We start from the raw sequence: 23788 nt of genomic DNA, 5'->3' as shown, positions 1-23788 counted from the left end.
CAGGTCCCGAGCATTCTGGATAACAGGTCCCATACCTGTATTTTAAACTAATGAAAATATAAGGTGACAAGATGATTTGTGATGTCATAATGTGATTGTCACATGTGACAAGATGCAAAGATAATATTACTTCTTAAAGGAACAGTAACACCAAAAAATGAAAGTATTTTAAAGTAATGAAAATATAAGGTACTGTTGCTATGCACTGGTAAAACGGATGTACTTGCTTCATAAAGACTTTTATAGTTTATATAAACAAGTAGCTGTTAGCCATAGGGGCAGTCAAGCTGAAATAGTAGGAATGGCACAGACAGCTTCCAGCACCACCATTTATCTATTAATCTTTTCTCACCAAAGTACAATATGCCCCAATAAACAACACAAGGCTTCCAGCACCATGTCCAACAAAATACCTTATGTGCCCAAATAATAATCACTTTATAGCCCGAGTATCTCTATATTATTGTGTGATGTATGCTGTATACATGAAACATATTGAGCCTTTTTATAAATTGCCAAATTTGTAGATTAAAATGCCTTTGAAGTCAAAATTGAAGCATAACCAGAATAAGCTTCAGTACCCCGAGTTGTCTCAACTTTTGCAGCAAATAAAATACATTAAAAAAAACCATAACATTTCCCAATAATAATATAGAGAACAATGCATTTTGAATGGATGTTTTGTACTCCATGATCCATGATTCCACTGGAGACAATGAATAGAAATAACCCCTATAGATAAATTAGCTATAGACTTAGTCCCTTTCAAAATCTAACCCTATGGAAACCCTAAAGGTGGAACCATTTCCCAATATAAGCTAGTGCCAAAATATGATGGTCCTAAAGTGGTTTTAATAACATTAACACATATTCTCTTAGTATAATATTCCTCTATTAGTAGAAAATTCCTATGGGTCCATTTGTCCTTTAATATCAGATTGAATAATAATAGCACAACCAATGGATTGCATGAAAATGATATAGCATAGCTTTATTAAGGACGTTCCATAAATGCCCGTGAGGTCATGTCAGAGGATACAGTTGTGACCAACAGAAAATGCCTGAAGATACAGATACATTTTGTAATCTGCAAAGGATTTAAAATATTCCAGTGAATATGTGAGCCCAGAATTCTTGTAGAAGAGGAAGAGAAACTGAAGCTTCTATGAGAAAACAAAATAGAAAGAAGGCACAGGTCATCCTATTCATTGTTTGTATCCAGAGTGATGATATTGGTCACGGGAGGAGATCACTTTTCCATCGCTATCCTCAACGCGCGTTCTGGCATAGTGAGAGGAACCCCCTGAAAGAATAGATTAAAAGAAGGTTTAAACAAAATGCCAAGTCCATGCCATAAGTATGCTAACCATTTCAGCTGGAAATCAAGGTTTATACAATGTTCTAGTGCCCAATAATCACTCAATATACTGACTCAAGAAGCACTGATCTCTCCTATCACTGACTGAAATAAATGAAAGTTCTGTCTATATACACTGCCATGACCAAAATTAAAATGCTCATGTTTGTTATTATTATCTTTACCTTGTTTATCTGTTTGGGAACCAGAGGAGAAAGAAGTGTCATAAGAACTTTTAGGGAATCTGAAAAAAAATAATACAAATGAACTTACTTGATTGACAAAACCCAAGCACAAGCTGCAAATTTGCTAAAATTCCCTTTACAGAAGCATTAAGGTCCCAGTTCACAGATTTTTCTTGTTTTTTATTTTACAATAAGGACTTAAGATGAAATATTTAGATGAAATTCCTCTTCATACCATACTATTCTATAGGCTGCACCACCTAGATATAACAAAACTACCCTTCTTGGTTATTGCAATATGTAAGGGATTTCTGTATTGGGACCATAAAAATTGGGTTTTAAAAAAAAACTAGACTTAAAGTGAATGAACTGATTGCCATACTGTGTTCCTTGTCCATCCAGGAGGTTCCGGTAAGTGTTAATTTCTTGCTCTAGGCGTGTCTTGATGTCCAGGAGAAGCTTGTATTCGTGGTTCTGGTTCTCCATCTCACAACGGAGATTAGCCAGCTCTGCCTCCACATTCTGAATTAATCCCTGCAGCTGAGACAGTTGAAGACAGTAGCATCCTTCTGTTTCAGCCAGAGAGGCTTCTAGGGCAGCTTTCTGAAATGACAAGATAAATTAACAATTAAACATCATCAGCAAGAGTTTACATAAAGAAATATACTTGACAGAGGTTCATACCGTACTGAGCTGAGCCTGTAGGTCAATTTCAAGGTTCTGGAGAGTGCGTCTTAAATCAGTAACCTGAGTGTTAGTTGTCTGGATCTCTTGAGAGCTGCTAGACACATTTTTGTGCAGCTCTGCAGTCTGAAAAACATATAAAACTGGTTACAATCCTATGCAATAATGAGCCTTGGTGAATCAATCATCACAGGTACAAGCACACTGAGCCTCAGTCTTTAAATAAAATTATTATTATTATTCAACATTTCCCACTGAGAGGGTCAATAGTGTTACCAAACCATTATGTCTGTGGAGACAACAAAAAAAATAGGTATTTCTGTATTGGTCATGCTCCTCTTTACATGATTATGGTCATTTCAGGAAGTGTTGAGCACCATTAAAGAGCAATTGGTCCCATAGTATAATTCCATTAAGTGCAATAGCCACAAAGAGACAAAGTAGATGTATTAATCATACCATGATTAGGTTATTTCAGAAGAAATTGTTTGACCATATCTGTGATGGCATAAATATCTTATTATTATTTTTTATACTCACCTTCTCTTGATACCAAAATTCAATGTCCTTCTGGTTTTTGACCATAATTTGCTCATATTCATGTCTGAGGTCTCCTAAAACCTTCTGCAAGTCAATTCCCGGTACTGCTTTCATGTCTACAGTGACGTCACCCACAAATTGTACTTTCAGTGCCTTCATCTCCTGTAAGTAACAGATCTCATGTTTAAAATCGTTCCACTGATGATCTTATCTTCTTAACATAAAGACACAGCACCATCTATTGGCTGACAAAGTAGAACATGTTAATGTATTTTGGTATATTGTGGGTGAGATGAATGCACACTACTTGGACACAGTTTTAACCACTTGTTTAGTCATCTCTAAAATGAGAATTTAGTTTTGTTCTAAAAATTCAGGTTATTTATGTATAATAATGTTAGGTTCCCACCACTTTAACTTTTATGAAAATACTTATTTCCTTGCATTCACTCTCTTGTGAACAAAAGTGCTTGACCACTGCAAAAAATGTATTGTTATATTCAAATCTATCTGCCTGGTACAGATTTTCTTTCCATCAAGAAGAAGATCCTCAATAGTATCTTAACAAACTGTGGGGCCAAAGCAAAGGTCGAGGTGTTCCCAGCAGGTATATCACTTAGAACAGGATTAAGAGGTGAATGTTACCCTGTAATATTGTTATGAGCTAAGGGGACCTAAACCAAGGTGCACTGTTAGATGGATCCTAAACCTGAGATGTGTGGGAAATTCTAATTAAGACTAAAGGTCCCTATTACATCTAGTTTACCTCCTCATGGTTTTTCTTTAGAGCAGCTAATTCTTCTTTCAGGTTCTCCAGTTGGGATTCCAAATCACTTCTGGCAAGAGTCAGATCATCCAAAAGCCTCTTCAGGCCATTAATATCCGATTCAACTGTCTGGCGCATAATCAGCTCATTCTCATACCTTCAAATAAAGCATAACTACAGCCTTAATTCCCATTGAATATTCATCTAATTCTCTGATTCATAACATTGGAATAGGATAATCACTGCTGCATCAGATGGGGAAGTAGTTGCTGCAGATAGATGCAACAGAAAGTGCCTTGCTCATGACTACTCACTTCATTCTGAAGTCATCTGCTGCTAATTTGGCATTATCGATCTGTAGGACAATGCGCCCATTATCAATAGTGGCTGCCAAGATCTAAACGTGAAAAAATACAGATATCAGAATTCACACCTACTATCTCTTTAAGACATAATTCATATGTGTGGTCATAGCAATGAAGGAGGCTGGACTAAAACCAAACAAAAGCCTGTAACTAATAAAAACATTAAAACGTTCACACAGCTAGTGTAACCAATCAGAATACTGGCATTTTTTTATCACTTTAAAGTAAGGGGATTCTCAGAAACAAGTATAATTTTTCATGTATGATTGGGGTTCACTTAGCACGTGATTACTTCCCTGACCTTTTTCTGAAGGTCTTCAATTGTTCTGTAGTAAGGACTGTAGTCTTTGTCTTGGACTTGGCTTGGACCGTGAGTGTCGTACCAGTTACGGATCTTCTTCTCCAGATCAGTGTTAGCCTCTTCTAATGCTTTCACCTTGTTTAGGTATGTGGCAAGACGATCATTCAGATTTTGCATGGTTATTTTTTCATTAAATGACAGCAGTCCTGAATCATCTCCAAAACCAAAGCCAGCTCTGTGGCCACCTCCAGCTGCAATGAAGCCAGAACCAAATCCACTTCCATATCCAGATCCTCCACCAAAGCCAGATTCACCACCATACCCAAATCCAGCACCAGAATCAAAGCATACCCCACCAGCAGATCCATCAGCAAAGCCTACACCTCTGTTTCCAATATGTCCACCATACCCACTCCTTAAGCTTCCAGCATAGTTAACAACATGTGCTCCACCACTATAAATGCCACCTGCTCTACCATGGCTATTTCCAGTTGTAGAAATACCAGAAGATTCAAAAACTGAACACCCTTTGCCTGTGGGTGGCCCTTGTCTAAAGCTCATGGTGAAAGCTGGAAAAGAAGAGGATTGAACCTCCTGAGAAAGAAATGAATGAGAAACAGGGCCACAGAACTATTTCTTTATAGCTCCTTTTATACCTAAAATTCATTGGGTGTCACTATTTAATTTATTTTAAATGATCTCTGTTAACGAGTTTTTCTTTTTTACAAGATGATGGACACTCATTATGAGCAATACACCTGGGTGTTGCACGTGTTTCCAGATGATCTATAATCTAAGAAACAATTCATTTAGCATACATCATGCAGTAATTACTGAGTATAAGCTACTGTTTAGCAAAATTGCTGATGTCCATATATCCAACACAGAAAAATACATGTTTAATAAAGTATACACATATATAAACACATTGTAATTGTACTGTATTTATATATGTATAATTTTCCGGATGCATTCACCCTTTTCTATAATAGGAGCCAGGCCCTTCAGACGTAGTCCCGGTGGGCCTCAGATGACCTGAATAAGAATAAGATAAAAAACAAGAAATAAGTCCAAGTTTGCAATGTAATAATGTTCACTGGATAATTTACTGGATGATTTAATTTAAATAGCAAATACATTTTATAATATTTGTTTAAACGGAGAAATAAATGGTTTACAAAAACCTTAATACAACACTTTCATTTTACTCCTTTAAACAAATAGAAGAGATGGGACAGAAAGAGGCATTCTGTAGTGGTACCTACCACCAACATTTTGTTTATGTATCAGGATCTTCCTGTTACCTTTGTTACAGGCGTGGGGGTCAATGCCTTAAGGAAGGGCCATACCATTGACCCTATCCTTCTTACCTTTCTTTCTTCCTTCTTATTTTTAATGATAAAGGTAAGACGACTGAGGACTTCAGGTGATTATACAGGAAGAACTCTAAAATCAAATTGAATTGTTTACATATTATACAGAATCTGGCCATAGTACAGCACCAAGACCCGATTTGGATGCAGCCCCACTACTGACTCTTTATCCACTATTAAGTGGCAGTAGATGTAGGAATGCCATGATATATGGAGGGAATCATTTTTATTTTCTTTAGGATCATGCTCAACACCTTAAGGGAGTGTGGAATGAAGGAAGGGAAGGGTTAGCGGCAGCAGATCATTTCATTGTTTTACTCAATATCATTGCTTTGGCTTCAGTGTAGGGATTGGACAGTGTTTTGATTCTTAATAAACCCATTTAACCCAAGTTTCTGGCACAATAACTGGCCCCAATTCCCAGTACTAATGTTGTACCTCCTTACCACTACACACAGGGTAGGGGAAGTCAAGACCTTGCTATAAGGAGATGTAAGTAAAGTGTTTTGTAGAATCACCAGGTGAGGTGAGCAAGAAATGGGGTAGAATCCATTTTTTCAGTACTTAACAAAATTACAGCTTTCCTAATCTTAATTTAATTTGCAATCTCTTGTTATCAACACCTGGCTGAGGGAATGCCATAAAAATAAGAAACAACTGTAATATAATATAATTAGAGATGTTCTGCTAGCTTTAATCAACTAAACACCAAATAAAAGAGCTCTAAGCACTTAGCAGATTAATGTTCAAAGTCTCTGCTCTCCTTAATCAACTCTGGGATCCACTATCTGTGTGCCTGGGATGTACCTACTTGCACTGAAGAACTGGGAAAACAACAAAAACAGACTATTAAAAGGCAGTTTATTTGTGCTTTAGGTATTAATAAGAGGGAGAGGTAAGAACTAGGATCTGTTTTATTGGCGTCTACAATATTAGCAAGGGGGACAGCCAAATAGCTGCGAGAATTCTATCACCAAAGTACAACATTTATCCCATAAAATATCGGTGATGCCTCATCTTTTCTCCCCTGGCAAGTAATTATGACTCAGTCGAAACTTGCAAAAAAAAAAATCCCATTAATTTGAAATACAGAATGAATAACATGCTGAGGCAAAGTGAAGAAAAATTAGGATCGGTGTTTGAACAAAATGAACTTGAAATTGAGTGGCTCAAATCTATGGCTTTGTTCGTAGATATCTGCTATTTGTCAAGCAATGCTGGAGTTAAATGATAAATGCAAAAAAAGGTGAGGAACACTTGGTTAAGTGGACAATAAACATCTAAATGCACATTGCTGAACATAAGAACAATAAATAGGGAATATATTCTGCCTATGCTTTGAATTTCATACATTTTTATATATAACACTAAAGGGGCATTTTTATTATTTCCAGAACCCCCTTGTAAATAAGGTAATGAGCACTGTATAAACAAACCCCTACACTGGTCTTTGAGATTAAACAGAGGGCTTATCTATGGAATCATAATTTGTGTTTTAAACAGGAACAGGAAATGAGGCAGAAAGCTGTTTCAATTCCTCCAAGAAATTACCAAAACGTTTCTCAATTCTTGACACAATGTTGGGACCGTGCTGGTTATTTATTACAAACTACTCACCTCTAAGACTATGTAGACAGTCACCGAATCTCACCACTTAGTGGTACCAGTGCTCTGTAATATACTGAAGACAAGTCCTATGATTGTTGGTCTGAAACCACAAGGCTTGATATAGACACACGGTATATTATACAATGAACCTTGGCAGCAACATAGGCAGTTATCATTTAATTATTCAAAAAGGAATAATAGGAAATAATTTGAGCTGATCCTGGAACACTTATCAATTCAAGTACTGCCTGGGGGACACAAGGGTAATTATTTTAATTATTTTCTCAGTCTCTTTAGGTACATGAAATAGTTATTATCATACATCCCTCTAGGTTTTAAGTGGCAGTGCTCTTAGCAAGCTTATGCAAGAAGCAAACTACACTCAGGATAGTGCTTGTGTTCACTATAGGGGACTTTTTCTATGAGACAGGACAGAAGTGTAAGAGCAGTAAGCAGCACAGCTGTACAAGACTATTGGTGGCTATGGTTTCTTAGAACTGGTGCAAGCTTTGTGCCAGAGTATACCTAGAGGGACCTGTAGAGTTTCTTTTCATTAGATGGGTCATGCCACATTAAACATGTTAAAATGGAGAATGGAGGATGCAAAATACAGGGAAATACTTCAATTGAAATGGCCCCAAACACATGGCCAAAGCAGCATTGGAGTCAAGAGCAAAGAGGTGAATTCCCTGCTATGGTCTAGCCAAAGCCTTGATCTCAAATGAGCTGAGAATTGTTGGCACTTATGCCTTAAATAATGGATGATGGTCTTGAAAATCTTGCCACTATAAAAGCTACAATGGGGGAGGATCAGGCTTTGAGACCAATGCTGGGCAGGGCAAAATACAAGCAGCAGGGGCAAACCAACATTCTTTTGCACTTTTACCTGTTCCCCCATGTTGCACAACTGGGGCCCTCTAGATGAATATCTTAGGGAGTAACATAGTAAGTAAGGTTGAAAAAAGACACACGTCCATCAAGTTCAACCTTTTTACTTTTTTTAACCTGCCTATCTTGCCAGGCAAGCTTAGGGTGCAAAGGAGCCTTGACCTTACTGTCTGGCTTATGAGGTTCCAGGGTTTTAATAAATAGCCTCTTTAGTATTTAATAATTATTTACCAGTTTGTAATTACCTACAATTATTCTTCGGCATAAAAGTGTTGACCCAAATGTGTTTAAATAACACTAAATAATACTAGCAAAATACATGTTGACACAGATATGTGTATTATATTATATATTATTATAAGTCAAGTGTCAGTTAACCCGTAAATGTTACTGTGCCCTTTAAAAAAGTGACAACTCTTATGTCCTAGAGCTCTTTGGGGGCTCAACCCTATCTAGTGGCTGCTTTGGTTAAAAAGTAATTCCATGTTATTATTTGTAGCACTAGAACCAGCCCTAAGGAAGAACCGATCAATTTTAAACCACAAATTCCCCCAGATATCACAGAACCTTATTGTAATAAGCTGTAAAAATGTTCTACCATAAATCTAATGAAAATCTTTTTTTTTTGAAAACTCAACCCGTTAGAAATAGCAAAATGAAACAAATGGCAAACATGAAATGCACGAGAAAGTTCAGAACTTTATTAAGAAGGAAGACACTGCATGAGACAACAAGTGGCAAAAAAACAGTTTTTCAAGCTCAGAAAATAAAGGTGGAAAATAAACTTTTTTCATGTTCTATTGAACAATTATCTGTATTAGTTTCTTCTGTATGAGTCAGAGAGACAAAAAGATTATGGTTTTTTTTCTGGGTTTTCAGCCAATGTTTAGTATTGTGACTTTTTAACATCTTCCCGAGAAGAGACAACTTTGCCATTAACAGACTCCTCTATGATGGTGCGAACTTGGACTGTGGTTCGTGAGCCTGTGAAGAAATATGAGATTGTGAGATTTTCTGCAAATGTGTAAAGTTGCTCTACCTTGTACTAGAACATTTTTAAGTCTCTCATCCCCATGAATTTCTCAACAAACTATCATGACCCCATAGGTATAAAAAAAAGTGGCAGTAGACCCTGTAGTTGCCAGGGTGGACATGACTAGAGATGGGCCACTAGGGACCATGACTGATGCACTATATCAGAGTATATATGAGAACAATATATGAGAAACTGCTCATGTTTCTCAAGGCTTGGTGTGTCCTTCAAACTGAAATGGTAGTGAATAGGTTGCCTTACCATCCTTTTGAGACTGGGATAAGCTGAGGGGAAAAAAATAACAGTAGAATGAGTATAATGAAACCTAAAATATTTTAAGACATAAATAATCACGTCTTTGCATTCTTTATTTCTAAATTAAAGTAGACTAAGTAAAACAAATCAATGATAATATACAGTATAGGTTCAAGTAAGAAGGTTTGTGGAACTTACTGAGCATCTTCTCCTTCCAGGAGACGTCTGTAGGTGGCAATTTCCTGCTCTAGACGAGTCTTCACGTCCATGAGAATTTTATATTCGTGACTCTGGTGTTCCATGTCTGATCGCAGGTCAGCAAGCTGTGCCTCAACATTACTGATCAGGTCTTGGATCTGTGAAAGCTGGACGCAATAACGACCTTCTGTTTCGGCTAAGGAGCCCTCCAATGCCGATTTCTACAGTAAACAAGAAAATCGGTCATGGGTGGATATGGTGGCCAATAGGTAAGGACATTGGCTCTTCTCACAGGAGAATGTTCAATATTAATTTTTAACTAGTAGATTGGAGCTTGTGTTTTTTTGGAAGGGTTTCCCTATAAATCACTTTACCATTGTGTGAGATCTCACCATATTTAGTTGTGTTTGAAGCTCTATCTCTAAGCTCTGCAAAGTACGTTTCAGGTCTGTAATTTCTGTCTTGCTGGTCTGGATCAGTGAACTGCTGCTGGCAACTTCTTTGTTGAGCTCTTCAGTCTGTGAAGGGAGATAAAGATGATGGAGTGGTGTGTATTTACATATAAAAAAATCTTCACATTTCTGTTGTGAAGTATTGACTTACCTTTTTAAAGTACCATTCTTCTACCTCTCGCCTATTCTTCTCAGCTAGGTTCTCATACTGATTCCTCATTTCAGACAGAGTCTTTGTTAGGTCGGCAGCAGGTGCAGCATCCATCTCCACATTCACCTGGCCAGTAGCTTGTCCACGTAGAGCATTCATTTCCTGCAGGTCAGATATTGAGCATTTCAATTTTTTTGCTGATGCTGGCAAATATTGAAGTAACCCCATTTGCTACCATTCATTGTGTTTAAGTTTTAACTCAGTCTTTGCAAGTTTTCATTTTGGGGTTGACTTCCTAATTGTGTTCGCTGCATAAGATATACCTCAACATCTATATATCGACTCACCCTGTACTAATGCATGCCAAGACTATAGTAAATGCACAAATACAGTACATTGAAATATGTCTCATCTTACTTCCTCATGGTTTTTCTTCAGATATGCAAGTTCCTCCTTAAGACTTTCAATCTGGATCTCCAGGTCAGATCGGGCTATGGTCAAATCATCCAGGACTCTGCGTAGGCCATTGATGTCAGCCTCAACATTCATACGAAGAGCAAGTTCAGTCTCATACCTTGAAAAACAGGAGTTTTTTGTTTTTTTTACAAGAAATGCGCCTTTACAGCATTTGTCCTTGGTGATAGGCCAAAGACATATGTTGCTAAAGACGGTTGTCTTCAACATATGCAGCATACAGCATTTTCTGATCTGCTATTTTTAAGGCTGGTCCAGAACTGGGAAACCACTGTGTCTGTGTTACATTGCCCCAAAGCTATTTGAATTTCTGTCACCGGAAAGCCCAGGTATCGGGTGAGCCCTATCTACAGGTAATTTTCCTGAAAAAGCAAGTCTATTTCTCTTTAATGAATCTTCTGCAACAGAATCTCAATGAGGTAATGGAATACATTGTTTAATGTTTACCCCTAGTTACCAATCAGCAGCTTTCCCTGGACAGCTGTTTGAAAACACACCTCTGATTGGTTGCTATGGGTTATTAGATATGGGTAAGCCTAAAATACAAATCCATATCAATATGTGCTCTGAGGGGAGATTGTAAGTCTGATATAGTTTTTGTTTGACACTCTCATAATATACCTTGTTCACCATAAATGACAATTGTGGTCAGAAACAATAACCTGGACTATTAAAGGCAACACGATTAAGTAAAATGTGATGGGATTTGCTTGAGTTCTTACTTGGTTCTGAAGTCATCAGCAGCCAGTTTAGCATTATCAATCTGGAGAAGAAGACTTGCGTTGTCCATCGTTGCACCAAGAATCTATTGGTTAGGAATATATTTATTCTGAATTATGAGATGCTGTTATATATACTAAATTATAAAACAACCCTCCCCAATCAACACTTATCCTATGGAAGATTTAATGAGAATGAAAACTTAGTCAGATTATTTGCTGAACATTATTTTACCTTGTTGCGGAGATCCTCAATCATCTTGTAGTAATGACTATAGTCGGTGGCTGGACCGGGTGCTTGCTTCTGATACCAATCTCTTATCTTGATTTCCAGTTCTCCATTTGCTTTCTCCAGGGAGCGCACCTTTTCAAGATATGCAGCCAAACGATCATTTAGGTTCTGCATGGTATACTTTTCACTTCCTGAAATAAGGCCTTCTCCTCCAGCCATACCTCCTCCAAATGCATAGCCAGAACCATAGCCCCCACCATAGTTAGAAATGTAGCCGCCTCCTAGACCAGCATCAACACCACAGCTTCCATATCCTCCACCTATGCCAGAAACCATTCTTGCGGTGGAGAAGGAGACATTTTGGCCACCACTGCCACCATGGATGCTTGGTGCCCTGAAAACACCAGATACTCTGCTGGAGCCACCTCCTAAGCCTCCAAGGCCCTTTATGGAGCTGGAGGATGTTGTCTGCCTGACAGAATATGAAGACATGGTGTTTTTTAAAGGAGAATCTTGAGAGCCACAAAGTTGATGTTAGCTGTTGACTGCAGTGAATCCGGATAAATGTCTTTCGCCTTTATATTAAAGGATGTGGGTGTGTGTCTCTCTCAAGGATCAGTCCCTCCGCAGAGTCATCAGCTTTGATTTCTGTGCCAACATTTGTATTAAAACAAAGATATTTGATTACCTCAGACGTTTTCATAAATGTCTCACTACCTCTGCCCCCCCACCTTCTACTGTTCCCTTAACCCATTTACATAGAGTTGCGACAGATTTCAATGAATGTGTGGCTGCATTCGTTCATAAAACAAAAAAGAATAGTGAATCACAATGAATAAGGGAAGATTTTTTCTAAGGCTATGCATCATTCCTCTATGCCTAACCAAGGACAAAGTAAGAGTTTTGATGCACCCCTCCCTTCTTTGGAAAGTTTGAGGACTTATATGAAAACTAAACTTGTGTTATATTCTGAAAATAATGACCACTTCTCTCGTTCATCCATATCCCCATTGTTATGTTATTTGTGCAGACATTTAGGTAGCACATTACAAAGATTATTCATCATTCACATCAGTTCCTACCCCAGTGAAGCCTACAATCTAAGGTCCCTATCACACACACTAGGGTCAGTTTTATCAAGATTCAAACAACATGACTGTGTGTTTTGGGAGTGTGGGAAGAAATCAGAGTACCTGGAGAAAACCAACATAGACATTGGGACAACATACACATTTCTTGCAGATAGTGCCCAGTCCAGAATTAGTCTCAGTCTCAAGCAGTTACCCGTAATGTTCTTCTCTACTCTATAGACCAACCCAAAACTAGAACCTAGTTCACAATGATGATCCATAAATTCAAGTAGCAAGAAAAGAATCCCACCTGCAGAGCCTACGACGCACACTAAATATATGGATCCCATCAGGGTGACTTAGTCTCTCTACTAACAAAACATCAATATACCCTTAATGGATAAAATATTTTGAGCAGTTATGGTTACGTTATTGTTCTAAACACAAAGAATGGAACTTTTAGGCTTTGCTCATTATTTCCACTCACTATATAATCTCAGTGGTAAGAGCAGCTCTTAAGCCAGATACTGTATATGGTTAAGTCTTGCATGCTAAAGTGTGCTCTCCACTCTTAGTGAAAGACATAGTTGAGGTGCTTGTGGTAATTCACCATTGTATACACCATGCCTGAGAATTAAACTAATTACAAACCACAGTCTGGGAATGTCTTTGAGTAATTAATCGTACACTACCTTATATCATTATGTACCCAGCTCAAACAACATTTATGAGATTTGCTGAAGACAACAACAATTATGTGTTCCATATCCCCAAAATATAAAGTTTCATTATCGTATTATTAGAAAATGATATGCTCTGTTCTGTTTAGCCTGTGCTGATATAATGTGTTGGTATTTTATTAATCTCATTTTCCAAAAGCATCATATAATTAAGGAAATTGTAGTGTGCCATGCAACAGAGCTGTTTATGATGTCTTGGAGATATAGCAGAATAGATTCACAGTGAATAAATACAATTAATAATCTTACCCAGAGGAAACTGGGACATTAGGCACAAACATTACATAAATTTGCATCTGCAGGGATGGGCATTAGGCCTAGTGAGCTATACTTTTGTACCAATTCCTTCTAAATGTAGGATATGGCTTAAAAAAAGGCAATTTTTGTTTATTATACCCTCGTTATTGCATTTAAGGGATCAAAATGGAAATTAAGAAAGAGACTTTTCAGCATGGCCAGGTAGGACAGAAGGGTGGCATGTTATATAGTAAATTGGTTCTAGACTTTTGAGACTCATCTGACAGTTGTGAAAGAGCTTACTGTATATCTGAAGCCAATTTTCAAAAACGTGTAAAGACTGACAAATCCAAATCCAAGTCTGGTATCATACATTTAACTGGTCATTTACAGGTGAAGGAGCCCATTTATTAAAGGTGGAATTTTAAAAGTGTTGTAAACCACACAAAAAATTATTTTCACTATCACCACGAATGCCATCAAAGTCGGTGTTTAATGGTGAGCTCAACTTTTCTCTTTGCATCTACATCTGTCGAATTTACCACTTTCTCACTCATCCCATTATTATTTCTTGCCTTGCCTTTTGCAGTATTCGTTTCGATTGCCTCCCCTTCAAACATGGTTTCTTCTGGAATACATTCCTAGTGCTTCAATAGGCCCATTCACCCCAGAGATTTCTTTTTCCAGCCAAAGCATTGGTCTGTAAGATTGCCTGAATAACATTCATGTCTAACTTCCCATCATTTGAAACCTCCATTACAAGTTCATTTACATAGAAGCTAATTCTAAGTCTGCTGAACTCCTCACATTGAGCCACTTGTATACAGAGGTGCCTAGGTTTGTATGTCAATCCATAATGCACGCAAAGTCAACAAGGTAATACTTAAACATCCTTAGCTGGCTCTTTGGAGAAGAAACAGATTCTGATTAAAGTCACGCATTGCCATGCAGTCTGACCCCTTTGACTCTCAAACAACACGTGTGCTTGTTCATTTTGGTGTCGTCTCTGGAGAGGGCCCTGATATTCACATTAATGATCTCTTCATTGTGATCCTGACTTTCTCAATAGGCTGTCTGGGCAGCAATGACGTTTATTTAAAGGGTATGGAAAACTTTGTTGCAGTGGCATTTCACAGTACCATGGGTGCAAGTCCCGGTGGTGTGGCATTATTTCAATATATATCTCAATGAGTAATGTGTGCAGAAATGTTATGATCACACCATTAGAATGGACATGGATATATTATTTTATCTTAAAATCATAATCATCCATTCCAAACAGAGGGGATCAAAGCAGTGAATGGAGGGGTTCAGTCTGTTCAGTATGCCCCTGTTAGGGTGGTTTATCAGGGTAAATTATTTACTCTTCTAGATTATCCTGGAAACTTAACCTAAAGATCAGATTAGGGTGCAACAGATATACTTGGGACTATAACTGAATCTATAGGGGTCAGTAACAAGAGCTAGCGCAGTTGTGATCCTGTAAACTTCCCTGCAGTCCGTTGTGCACAGATTTGCATTTGTTAAATGTGCTTTTGTCAAAAGGTGTCTGTAGAATTGCCATTGGCACCACTCAGTCTTTTCTACCCTCTGTTCGAAATCTGGTTGTGCCTATTGACCCAGGAGATCCCTGCAGATACCTCCACCTCAGAACCAGGAAATTTCTCCAGGGTTCACACACCATCAATAGCCACAATGCAATTTTCCCTAAAAAAAAATGTGGGCGCACACATCACTTGGATGCCAAATACTGGAATTGACACTAAATGGGCGCAATTGTGCTAATTTTAAAGCATTGGCTGCAATTGCATCAGGCACATCTCCCCCTGGTGACCAAAACAGTTGTCAAATTCTGGTGGAATCTGGTGGAATTGCTGCATGGTGGAAAAAAAACTTTGAAATTGCACTTGCTGTCTTAAACGACCCCTTAAATCTGTCCATTTATTATGAGGAAAGGGTCTAAAATAACCAATCCTCTAAATGAAAGTTATTTGCAGGACACAGTCTTCCTTCTTCACCAGTTTCTAAAATGATATCATATTTTGCAAGTGAAAAGCTTGCCACATTATAAATGAATAAAATTACAATAATATGAATAAAGGCTGATACATGAGATTATAATCATGTGGGACTTGATATGCTGATTCTCCATTCCCAGTCTGATCCCCCTGAGATAAAGTAGTCTTTGCTACTAAAAAATCTGAATTTCCCTTGTGATGCAAATGAAAGGCAAGAGAGATGTAAGAGCTGAGCCGGTACTTCAGTCTGGGCGTGGGAGACACTTGGATCTGGTTACGTTCTCTATTCCTAATGAAAGGAGCAATAACAATTCCAATCGCTACTAAACATACTTAGGCGTCTCCAAATGCAATGTTTATGGTATTACTGAATATCTATGGATAATGTATTATAATCCTTTAAGTGCTGTGTGCTGGCTGTGATTAAATATCAGTCTGAACGTGGCTAAAGGCTATTGAAACATTATAATAATGTTCTCCTCTAGATCTGATGAGGCTTGTGGTTCATTTACATATGGCATTAGCATTGTGACATATTTGTATGTATGTGTGTATGTAAGGATTGGAGAGATATTCACTGCATCTACTAGAGCAGTGATCCCTAACCAGTGGCTCCCGAGCAACATGTTGCTCACAAACCCTTGGATGTTGCTCCCATTGGCATCAAAGTAGGTGCTTATTTTTTAATTCTTGGCTTGGAGGCAAGTTTTGGTTGCACAAAAACCAGGTGTACTGCCAAACAAAGCCTCCTGTAGGCTGCCAGTCACTATAGGGGCTACCAAATTGCCAATCACAGCTCTATTTGGTACTCACCAGGAACATGTCTCATGCTTGTGTTGCTCCTGTTGGGGATCCCTGTTCTAGAGTAAATAACAAGGTGGAGATACACTATTCTGAAAGCATTCTTGTTTTATATTTGTTTTACCTCTAGTCTCCCTTTGTTAGGCAGAAGGTCAATACATCTGATCACTTGAGAATCATGCTAAATAAACAACCCTTTACGTCTGTCCACATATTATGAGAAAAACTTCTAAATAACCACATTCTGTCTTCTGTTCTCCTAATAAAAGTGTGGGTGATAGCAGCGTTAGAGTTCCTACACACCCCAATGTATACACAAATATTTAGTTAAACAACCAGTGAAATGACACTAACCCGACTGACTGGAAATCACCTAGAAGACTCAAGCCTATATCTCTTGCAATTTAAGTAACAAAAGATTTTTAAAGATATTCCCATGATTTATACTCGCCATAGAGTGAAGAGACAATATATGGCCTGAATACATTTGCTCAGGGAGCCCATTCGGTTAAGATATAATAAGTGAAGGAGCTGAATATACTTGAAAATAATGTTGGTTTTCATTTGGCAACAAATTGGCCACACCATGGAACAACCCCTTTCAAGGTTATAGGCAGATGACAGGGAGTGCACTTCCATTTGTCCAAAGGTGCAGAGAGTTTTAAAGGTACACCTAGTCAACATCAGGGCACCAGTTGATTGGAGCAACATGTGGGCTGGGCTATGAACCCACGATTTGGAATTTGTTTGGATTAGCAATTAGAGTTTTAGGCATGCAGCAATGCAAGAGCTATAAAATGTCTATATAGTCTTGTATAAAAGAATCCCTTGGGTCACTATAAGCTATGTCACTTGTTTTGTTCTACCTGAATCTCTGTAGGTCACATGTCATTGATTACTATTATTCCTGGTACTTAGTAGCATCAGTACATGTGCTATAACCTAGAGACACAAGAGCACAGAGTGCAAATTATCCATCAGCCAAACCATTGGTGCCACCTCTCCCTTTATCACATAAACTGGTTTATCACTATCAACTGATTTCTTAATCACGCTCTGTCAAAAGAATAGTCTGGCAATTCTTTCTTAATTTGTTGTTAACATGATCTTTTACAAGCTTATTAAAACTAGTGCACAAGGTGCAATAAAAAGGAAATCGAAAGAATCCTCTGGCCTCCAATTTACAGCCTCCCTGGGTTATATTTTAACCTTGCAATAGGTTCTCTCCAGATGAAACATCTTGTTTAATGGGATGCTGTGCCTGAGGCAAATCCTTTATTTAATATCCATTAAAGCAGCCGTATAATGCAGATTACATGTATTTCCAGCAGACTTGTTTTTCTTCCATACAGCTTCCCAAGCTCATAAAGGCAAGTCCTATTTTTACTGGTCTGTCTTCTTCTATTCACAGTGAACCATCTCACTGGCTTCTTTGTGATTTAGCCCATGGGGTTTATGATCATTTGGCCAGGCTTATACCGACATTATTAGAAGTATGGGTAACCATACAAAGATAATGTTAATACCAGTACTATTGTAGCCAGTTGCAGCTCATTAAAATATCATTTTAAATCAGTAAAGTCCATCCTTTGGCATTGCACCTTCTACTGAACTTCCATTCTCAGTTCAGCTTCCTCTTGAGGCCCTAGTCTTCTGCTTTTGTATCCATAGTATAGATAGTATCCAGAAGAACAAATACACATTTGGTTTCCCTTAAATTTAACTTTCTAGACCAGTGATCCCCCAACCAGTGGATCAAGAGTTAGCTGTTGCTCACCGCCCAGATTGATGTTTCTTCCAGTGGCCTCCAAACGAGGCCTTATGCTTAAATTCCTGGCTTGGAGAAAAGTTTTGGAACCTTAAACACAGGTTTACTCTGAATAGAACCTCTTGCAGGCTGGCAGTCCACATGGGGCACACAAATAGCCAAAGACAGCCTTAGTTTGGAACTTTGCTCATGCTTGTGTGGCTCCCCAACACATTTTACATTAAGTGTGGCTCACTAGTATAAAAAGTTGGAGACCCTAATAAAAGGGAAATAATTCACAATCCACCAAAAGTAACCCCACTGATCATACAAACATTTTCACTGGTCTCCAGGTTGGACACTGCTTTGAGCCTAATGAGGACAGTCTAGCAGTTTTCACCTCCAACCAGATTTCTATAGGTGCTTTAGATTTATCTTGAACAGCTTCCCTTTTACTACAATTGCTTTTACTCTCTGTGAATCTGTATTCTAGGTGTGTCCTGAAACGCATTTAGTGTGGTATTTTGGCTGGAAATCAATATATGTTTAACATGTCTGTCTTTGACTAATTGTCCTATTATACTTGCCATGTCTGCCTCTCCCTGCAGAATTAACCGCCTGCAGGATCTCTCTGTGATTCAAACAAAGGTACCGAGTACCTTCTCTAAATTCAAGAGGATTGTGATGGATTGCTTTAGTTATTAATGAGCTAAATGGACCGAGTTATGAGAGGGTTGTTGGAAATAGAAGAGATGAGGGTAGGGCACAGTAACCAAGGGTGATAATAGAGTTCACCCTTTAATATACATGCCCCAAAATCTTTATACTCTAGACTCTTTCATTAATGTATATAAACCTGTCAAGATCCAACTTTGAAGGTAAGGACTTCAGAGGGGTGGGTGGATACCAAACAATGTGATATGCGTCCTGAGTCTACAGCATATTGTTATAGAGGAAGAGGAGGCAATAGAAAAGATTATTTTCCTGCTGTCATACATGAGTTCTTCTGGAATAATACAGGTGTCCAGGCAATTCTGTAGTTGGACATATAGCTTTGCCCCCTTAAAATGTATGAAGCACAATACTTATTAGTGGAATAAAATAAAACTATTATTGATTCTGTTTCATAGGAAGAAGGTTGAATCGTTGTCAGTGATATTCCATATTTTTTTCTCTTTTCCTTTTCTTTGTTTAAAGCGGTTTCATCCTTTGGAGTGGCAGTGAAAGTGGGGATGCAACGGATACGGTTTAATCCTGTCTTTCTTTTCCAGCCGATAATGGAGATATCAGATTTGGTGTAAAGCAGCAGACAGATCACGTAATGTTTGGGCACATCCGCCTGTCAATTTTAGTTATGGGTGCGGTGCTTGTTTCAGTTACTTGTGCCAATAACACAGGCTGCTGGAACAAGTCATTGGATTAGACAGAGCTTCCTATCATTACAGTGTGCTGACAAACGGGAACATCCAAGGGATGAATTATTAAGAATAGATGGAATTCTAAGCAGGGTAGTGATTTGGACTCCCCCTTTTTTATAACCTAGTCGCCTGAAGAAAAGCAGGAACCATATGGCCAAAGTCATAGTTTCATGTGATACCTCTGGTCTCATTGATGTGTTGATGTTGCGACCATCGTGACAATGTGATGACAGTTAGAGACACCATCTTTAGTGGGATTTGGGGCTGATAAAACAGTGTATGCTTGCTGCCCTATACCTCAAAAACAGGGTAAATACTGGTTAACATTTTGTTGTTCATTGGTTATTGATTCTGGTTAATCAGTAAGAAAATAAAGCAATTTTACTTTGTTTGGTGAACTTTAATCTAACATAAATTTCTAAAACAAGTTCCTTATCGTTGACCCACATTCTAAAAAAATCTGTAAAGTCAAGGGGTGTTTGTTTTCTGTACTTATAGACACTGAGTTTAAATAAAAGTATTGGGGTACATTTTAGCTTTGCCACAAAGCAGTGCAGCTACTTGGAACATGTAGAAAAATCCCAAGCTGGAAACATATGCTTGCAAGTCATATCTTAATGACTTCCCAAAGTGATTGGTGATCCCCAAAATGGATGCTTCACCCTGAAGGAGAGCTTGGAGGGGTGCCAGGGGGTCCCAGTGTCAAAGCCAGTTAGGGTGAGATTTGGGGGAACAAAAAACACTGGCACACCTTGTTATGTGCTGAAAGGAACTCTGACCAAAGGTTGGACTCCAAGGGCGAGCTTTACCATAAGATCCAACAACCACTGTTGTTTGTTTGTAAAACAAATTGTACTTTGTTTTAAAAAAAATATACAGATCTGATTTCATGGTTTTACATTTCAGATACTATTTAGCATAAAGCCCATGATTATTAAATCGGAGTCGTTTCCACTCTAAAACAATATATTACAGAGCCAGCTTTCATTGCTCAATATAGAAATAGCAGCCAAAAACATTATCATAAAATTTAACGGTTAAAAGTTAACAGTGCCACAGCCAATCATTTGCCCTGTAAAATATTTTTTTTCTCGTTTAATAATTGCTAATGATTTCTTTTCTTTGTCAGTTTCACTTGTGGAGTGCAGCAGTGGATCAGACTGGGGAGGGCAAATGGGAAATGAGTGGCAGATTTGGATAAGCCAACTACTTGCACGTCATTAGAAAATGGTGTAGTGTGTTTAAGCTTTCATCAGGAAAATCATTTTCAGTAGGGAAACAGCAAATTTAAGAATAGGCAGATTTTCAGCAGTCTGGTACCGGAAAAGTCTCTTGGAGGTCCATGAGCCTTCAGTTGGACAGTAGTGCAATATCATGTTATTTTCAATCAATTTAACATGAAATATGAGGTTGGGATTCAATATTCCAGCAAGTTAAAAGAATTCTGTATTGTGATATTTCAGGCAAATGGTTTTACTAAGGGAATAAAGGCAAAGCTGGTCCTCCAGCAACTGGCTGAGACTTCATGCCATTAACTGGCTGCAATGGAGGACTGATCCTACTGAAAGTATCACTGACATTTAAGAAGCTTTGTTTTCACGGGATGAAAGCTCTTTATGAGACTTGTTTTTATACCTGGACACTGTCATTTGCGTAATTCGATGAGCACACAATGGCCAGGCCTCACCTAAATCACTTATAATTGTTTCTCAAGCTGGGCAGTTCAATAAGGTTCAAAGGATACTACAATTATAATATGCTGTTGTTTATTTTCTTCTCTTCCTCCATGTTTTCAAGTTTAAACTAATCATGGGGCTATGGGTTTGTGGGATAAGGGTCATGGGAAGCGTTTGTAGCATTTCCCAGAAATATATTGTTTCTTACCCCAGTGAATATCAATAGGAATCTCCACAGTTGTGCCCTTGTCATCTCTAGTGACCGGTCATAAAAGTGAGGCCACTACAATCTCTGCTTGTGCTCAAGGCCCTGAAAGATGAAGAAAAGACCAAGGCCTGCCGGGCTCTCCAGCCGGACTGAACGGAACCAGTTACATAGTTACATAGTTAAATTGGGTTGAAAAAAGACAAAGTCCATCAAGTTCAACCCCTCCAAATGAAAACCCAGCCCCATAGACACACCCCTCCCTACTTTTAATTAAATTCTATATACCCATACCTATATTAACTATAGAGTTTAGTATCACAATAGCCTTTGATATTATGTCTGTCCAAAAAATCATCCAAGATCTGATCTGCTGTTCTGCCCTCTGGCTCTGACATTTAACAGAATCATTACAATTAACTAAAAAACAATTGCTGTGCTCATCTATACAACATACATGATGCATGCTAATGCTGATACATTTTTTTCTCTCCACACATGTTAAAAAGTAAACTGCAAACCTGGTAATACACCAAAAACTAAAATTTAGATCCCTACAGACACCACATTCACAAAAACACTTAATGAAGCTAAAATCTTTTCCAAGAGCACCCTCTGCTGGGGATTTCTTTTATACCAGGATTCATTTCTTGCTGTTTTCTGAAGTCGCCCGAAGTTACCTTCAGTTTGTTCATAGCTATCTAATTGTTTCCATTTATCATTGTAAGACAATATTTTTCTTGATTAACGTTTAATATTTGCTGAGTGTCGTTAGGTGGTATCTCCATCAGTTATCTGTAACGTATTGTTTTTCTACGCCATTAGACACCTTAAGGGTCTGGCCACACAAGCAGATTGGGGGAGATTTGTCCCCCCAGCGACAAATCTTCTCCGGAGCGACAATCTCCCTGAACTGCCTTCCCCCTGCCCTCCGCCGCTGGGGTGACTAATCTCCCCTAATCTGCTCGTGTGGCCAGACCCTAAGCTGGATAGGTTTGCTTTATAGTCCAGACTTCTGTTAAAATCTTGCTTGTTTATGTAAAACTCAATAAAATTCTTGAAGGAAAAAAAAAGAAACAAACGCTACATTTCTCCATTTACTCAATAGAGGGCAGCAATTAGTCACATTCAGTAAGAGGTTTAGACTGTTTTTTTGCTGATAGTAAAGGCTGAGCCGTCATTTCTCCATCTGGTGTTAGATTTCTAGATCTAAGCAGAACCCAGTCCAGTAAGAAAAGTCGTTTCTGTAACTGCAAAGTATCGTCATTCACAGCTGCAATTTCCAGCCCAGCTTAAGATGAATTCCTACAATATGCTCACAAACAAGTTGGCTTCCATAGCTTTTGTATTCATGTCTGACACTAATATTTATAAAGGATTATTTCATATTTATTACCTATATTGTATAAGTATGTGACCCAGACATTGCTGAGTGTGAATAATTGAAAGTGGTGGTGCAGTTCTGTTTGAAATATTGTAAACGTAGGACAAGCTCTATCAGTGGAGTTAATGGAGGGAGCAGACCCCGTGTCCTAGGGTGGTGCCTGGTATGAGCCTGTGGGAGGTTGGGGGATCCTGTGGGATGTAGTGGCCTGGGGGACAGGGGGATCTGCTGTATTGTACTGCCATTTTCTAGTCCACTAAAGTTCCACAGACAGGCAGTTGGGCAAGGGGTGTGCTGTTGGTGCACACGGAGCCCCCTGTAAGGTTTTTTGCAGGAGAGTCTGTCATCTCTAGTTACCCTACTGGTAGGGTTGCCACCTGGCCGGTATTTTACCAGCCTGGCCAGTAAAAATGATGCTTGATTCCAATGTTATTAATAGGGGAAAAAAATATATAGGAAGGTATTTTTTTCCAGAAAAGTGGCAACCCTACCCACTGGTCATGGCACACCCATGAGCTCTAGTGACCCAGTGCAAACATTTGTTTCAAAGGAGTAACCAGTAAATTTAGATTAAGATTGCTAGTTTATGCTCTGATGTTTTTAACCATAAATAAATGGTTTCTAACCCTAAATCCCTGCCTGCTAGTTGACTGTAGTGAAGAGTATACAAGGGACTAGCAAAGCATGACCAATTATATGGGATTTTGCAGGATTTGGGGATGGATCTGCTGCATCAAGTGGCCAAATGGCCAAAGTCGCCTCTGTATTCAGCGAATAAAAGAAAATATTATATATTCTATAACTGCTGCTGGTTGTGGCTGAGCAGGGGGAGATGTTGTTGTACTACAGTTTAACAGCTGAAAGAATGTTATTCCTCATATACATGAACACATATTCCCTGTGCCAAGCTT

General features: G+C 38.5%; 2 protein-coding genes across 2 annotated transcripts; both read right to left on the bottom strand.

Annotated features, from left to right (window-relative positions):
- Window positions 1-785: 785 nt before the first annotated feature.
- On the bottom strand, window positions 786-5695 carry krt9.1.L (keratin 9, gene 1 L homeolog). The gene is made up of 8 exons (XM_018236779.2): window positions 4199-5695; window positions 3847-3929; window positions 3533-3689; window positions 2767-2928; window positions 2227-2352; window positions 1925-2145; window positions 1543-1601; window positions 786-1303 (listed from the first exon to the last, which is right to left on the bottom strand). The coding sequence occupies exons 1-8, from the start codon at window positions 4757-4759 to the stop codon at window positions 1206-1208; spliced, it is 1467 nt and encodes a 488-aa protein (XP_018092268.1). The 5' UTR covers window positions 4760-5695; the 3' UTR covers window positions 786-1205.
- A 3051-nt stretch (window positions 5696-8746) lies between these two features.
- On the bottom strand, window positions 8747-12119 carry krt17.L (keratin 17 L homeolog). Its single transcript, NM_001094941.1, is given in 8 exon segments — window positions 8747-9051; window positions 9362-9384; window positions 9554-9774; window positions 9946-10071; window positions 10157-10318; window positions 10574-10730; window positions 11353-11435; window positions 11585-12119. Coding segments are annotated over 8 exon segments (1359 nt in total). The 5' UTR covers window positions 12074-12119; the 3' UTR covers window positions 8747-8953.
- Window positions 12120-23788: the final 11669 nt, after the last annotated feature.

This window comes from Xenopus laevis, chromosome 9_10L (assembly GCF_017654675.1).
Source record: "Xenopus laevis strain J_2021 chromosome 9_10L, Xenopus_laevis_v10.1, whole genome shotgun sequence".
Classification (NCBI taxonomy): domain Eukaryota; kingdom Metazoa; phylum Chordata; class Amphibia; order Anura; family Pipidae; genus Xenopus; species Xenopus laevis.
This window is presented reverse-complemented; position numbering and strand designations above follow the sequence as displayed.

Coding starts and splice junctions, on each gene's coding strand:
- krt9.1.L (XM_018236779.2), bottom strand. CDS start 4,759: ATGAGCTTTAGACAAGGGCCACCCACAGGCAAAGGGTGTTCAGTTTTT. Junction 2,929..3,532: donor TAAAGAAAAACCATGAGGAG/GTAAACTAGATG, acceptor TGTTACTTACAG/GAGATGAAGGCACTGAAAGT. Junction 1,304..1,542: donor TTCCCAAACAGATAAACAAG/GTAAAGATAATA, acceptor CTATTCTTTCAG/GGGGTTCCTCTCACTATGCC.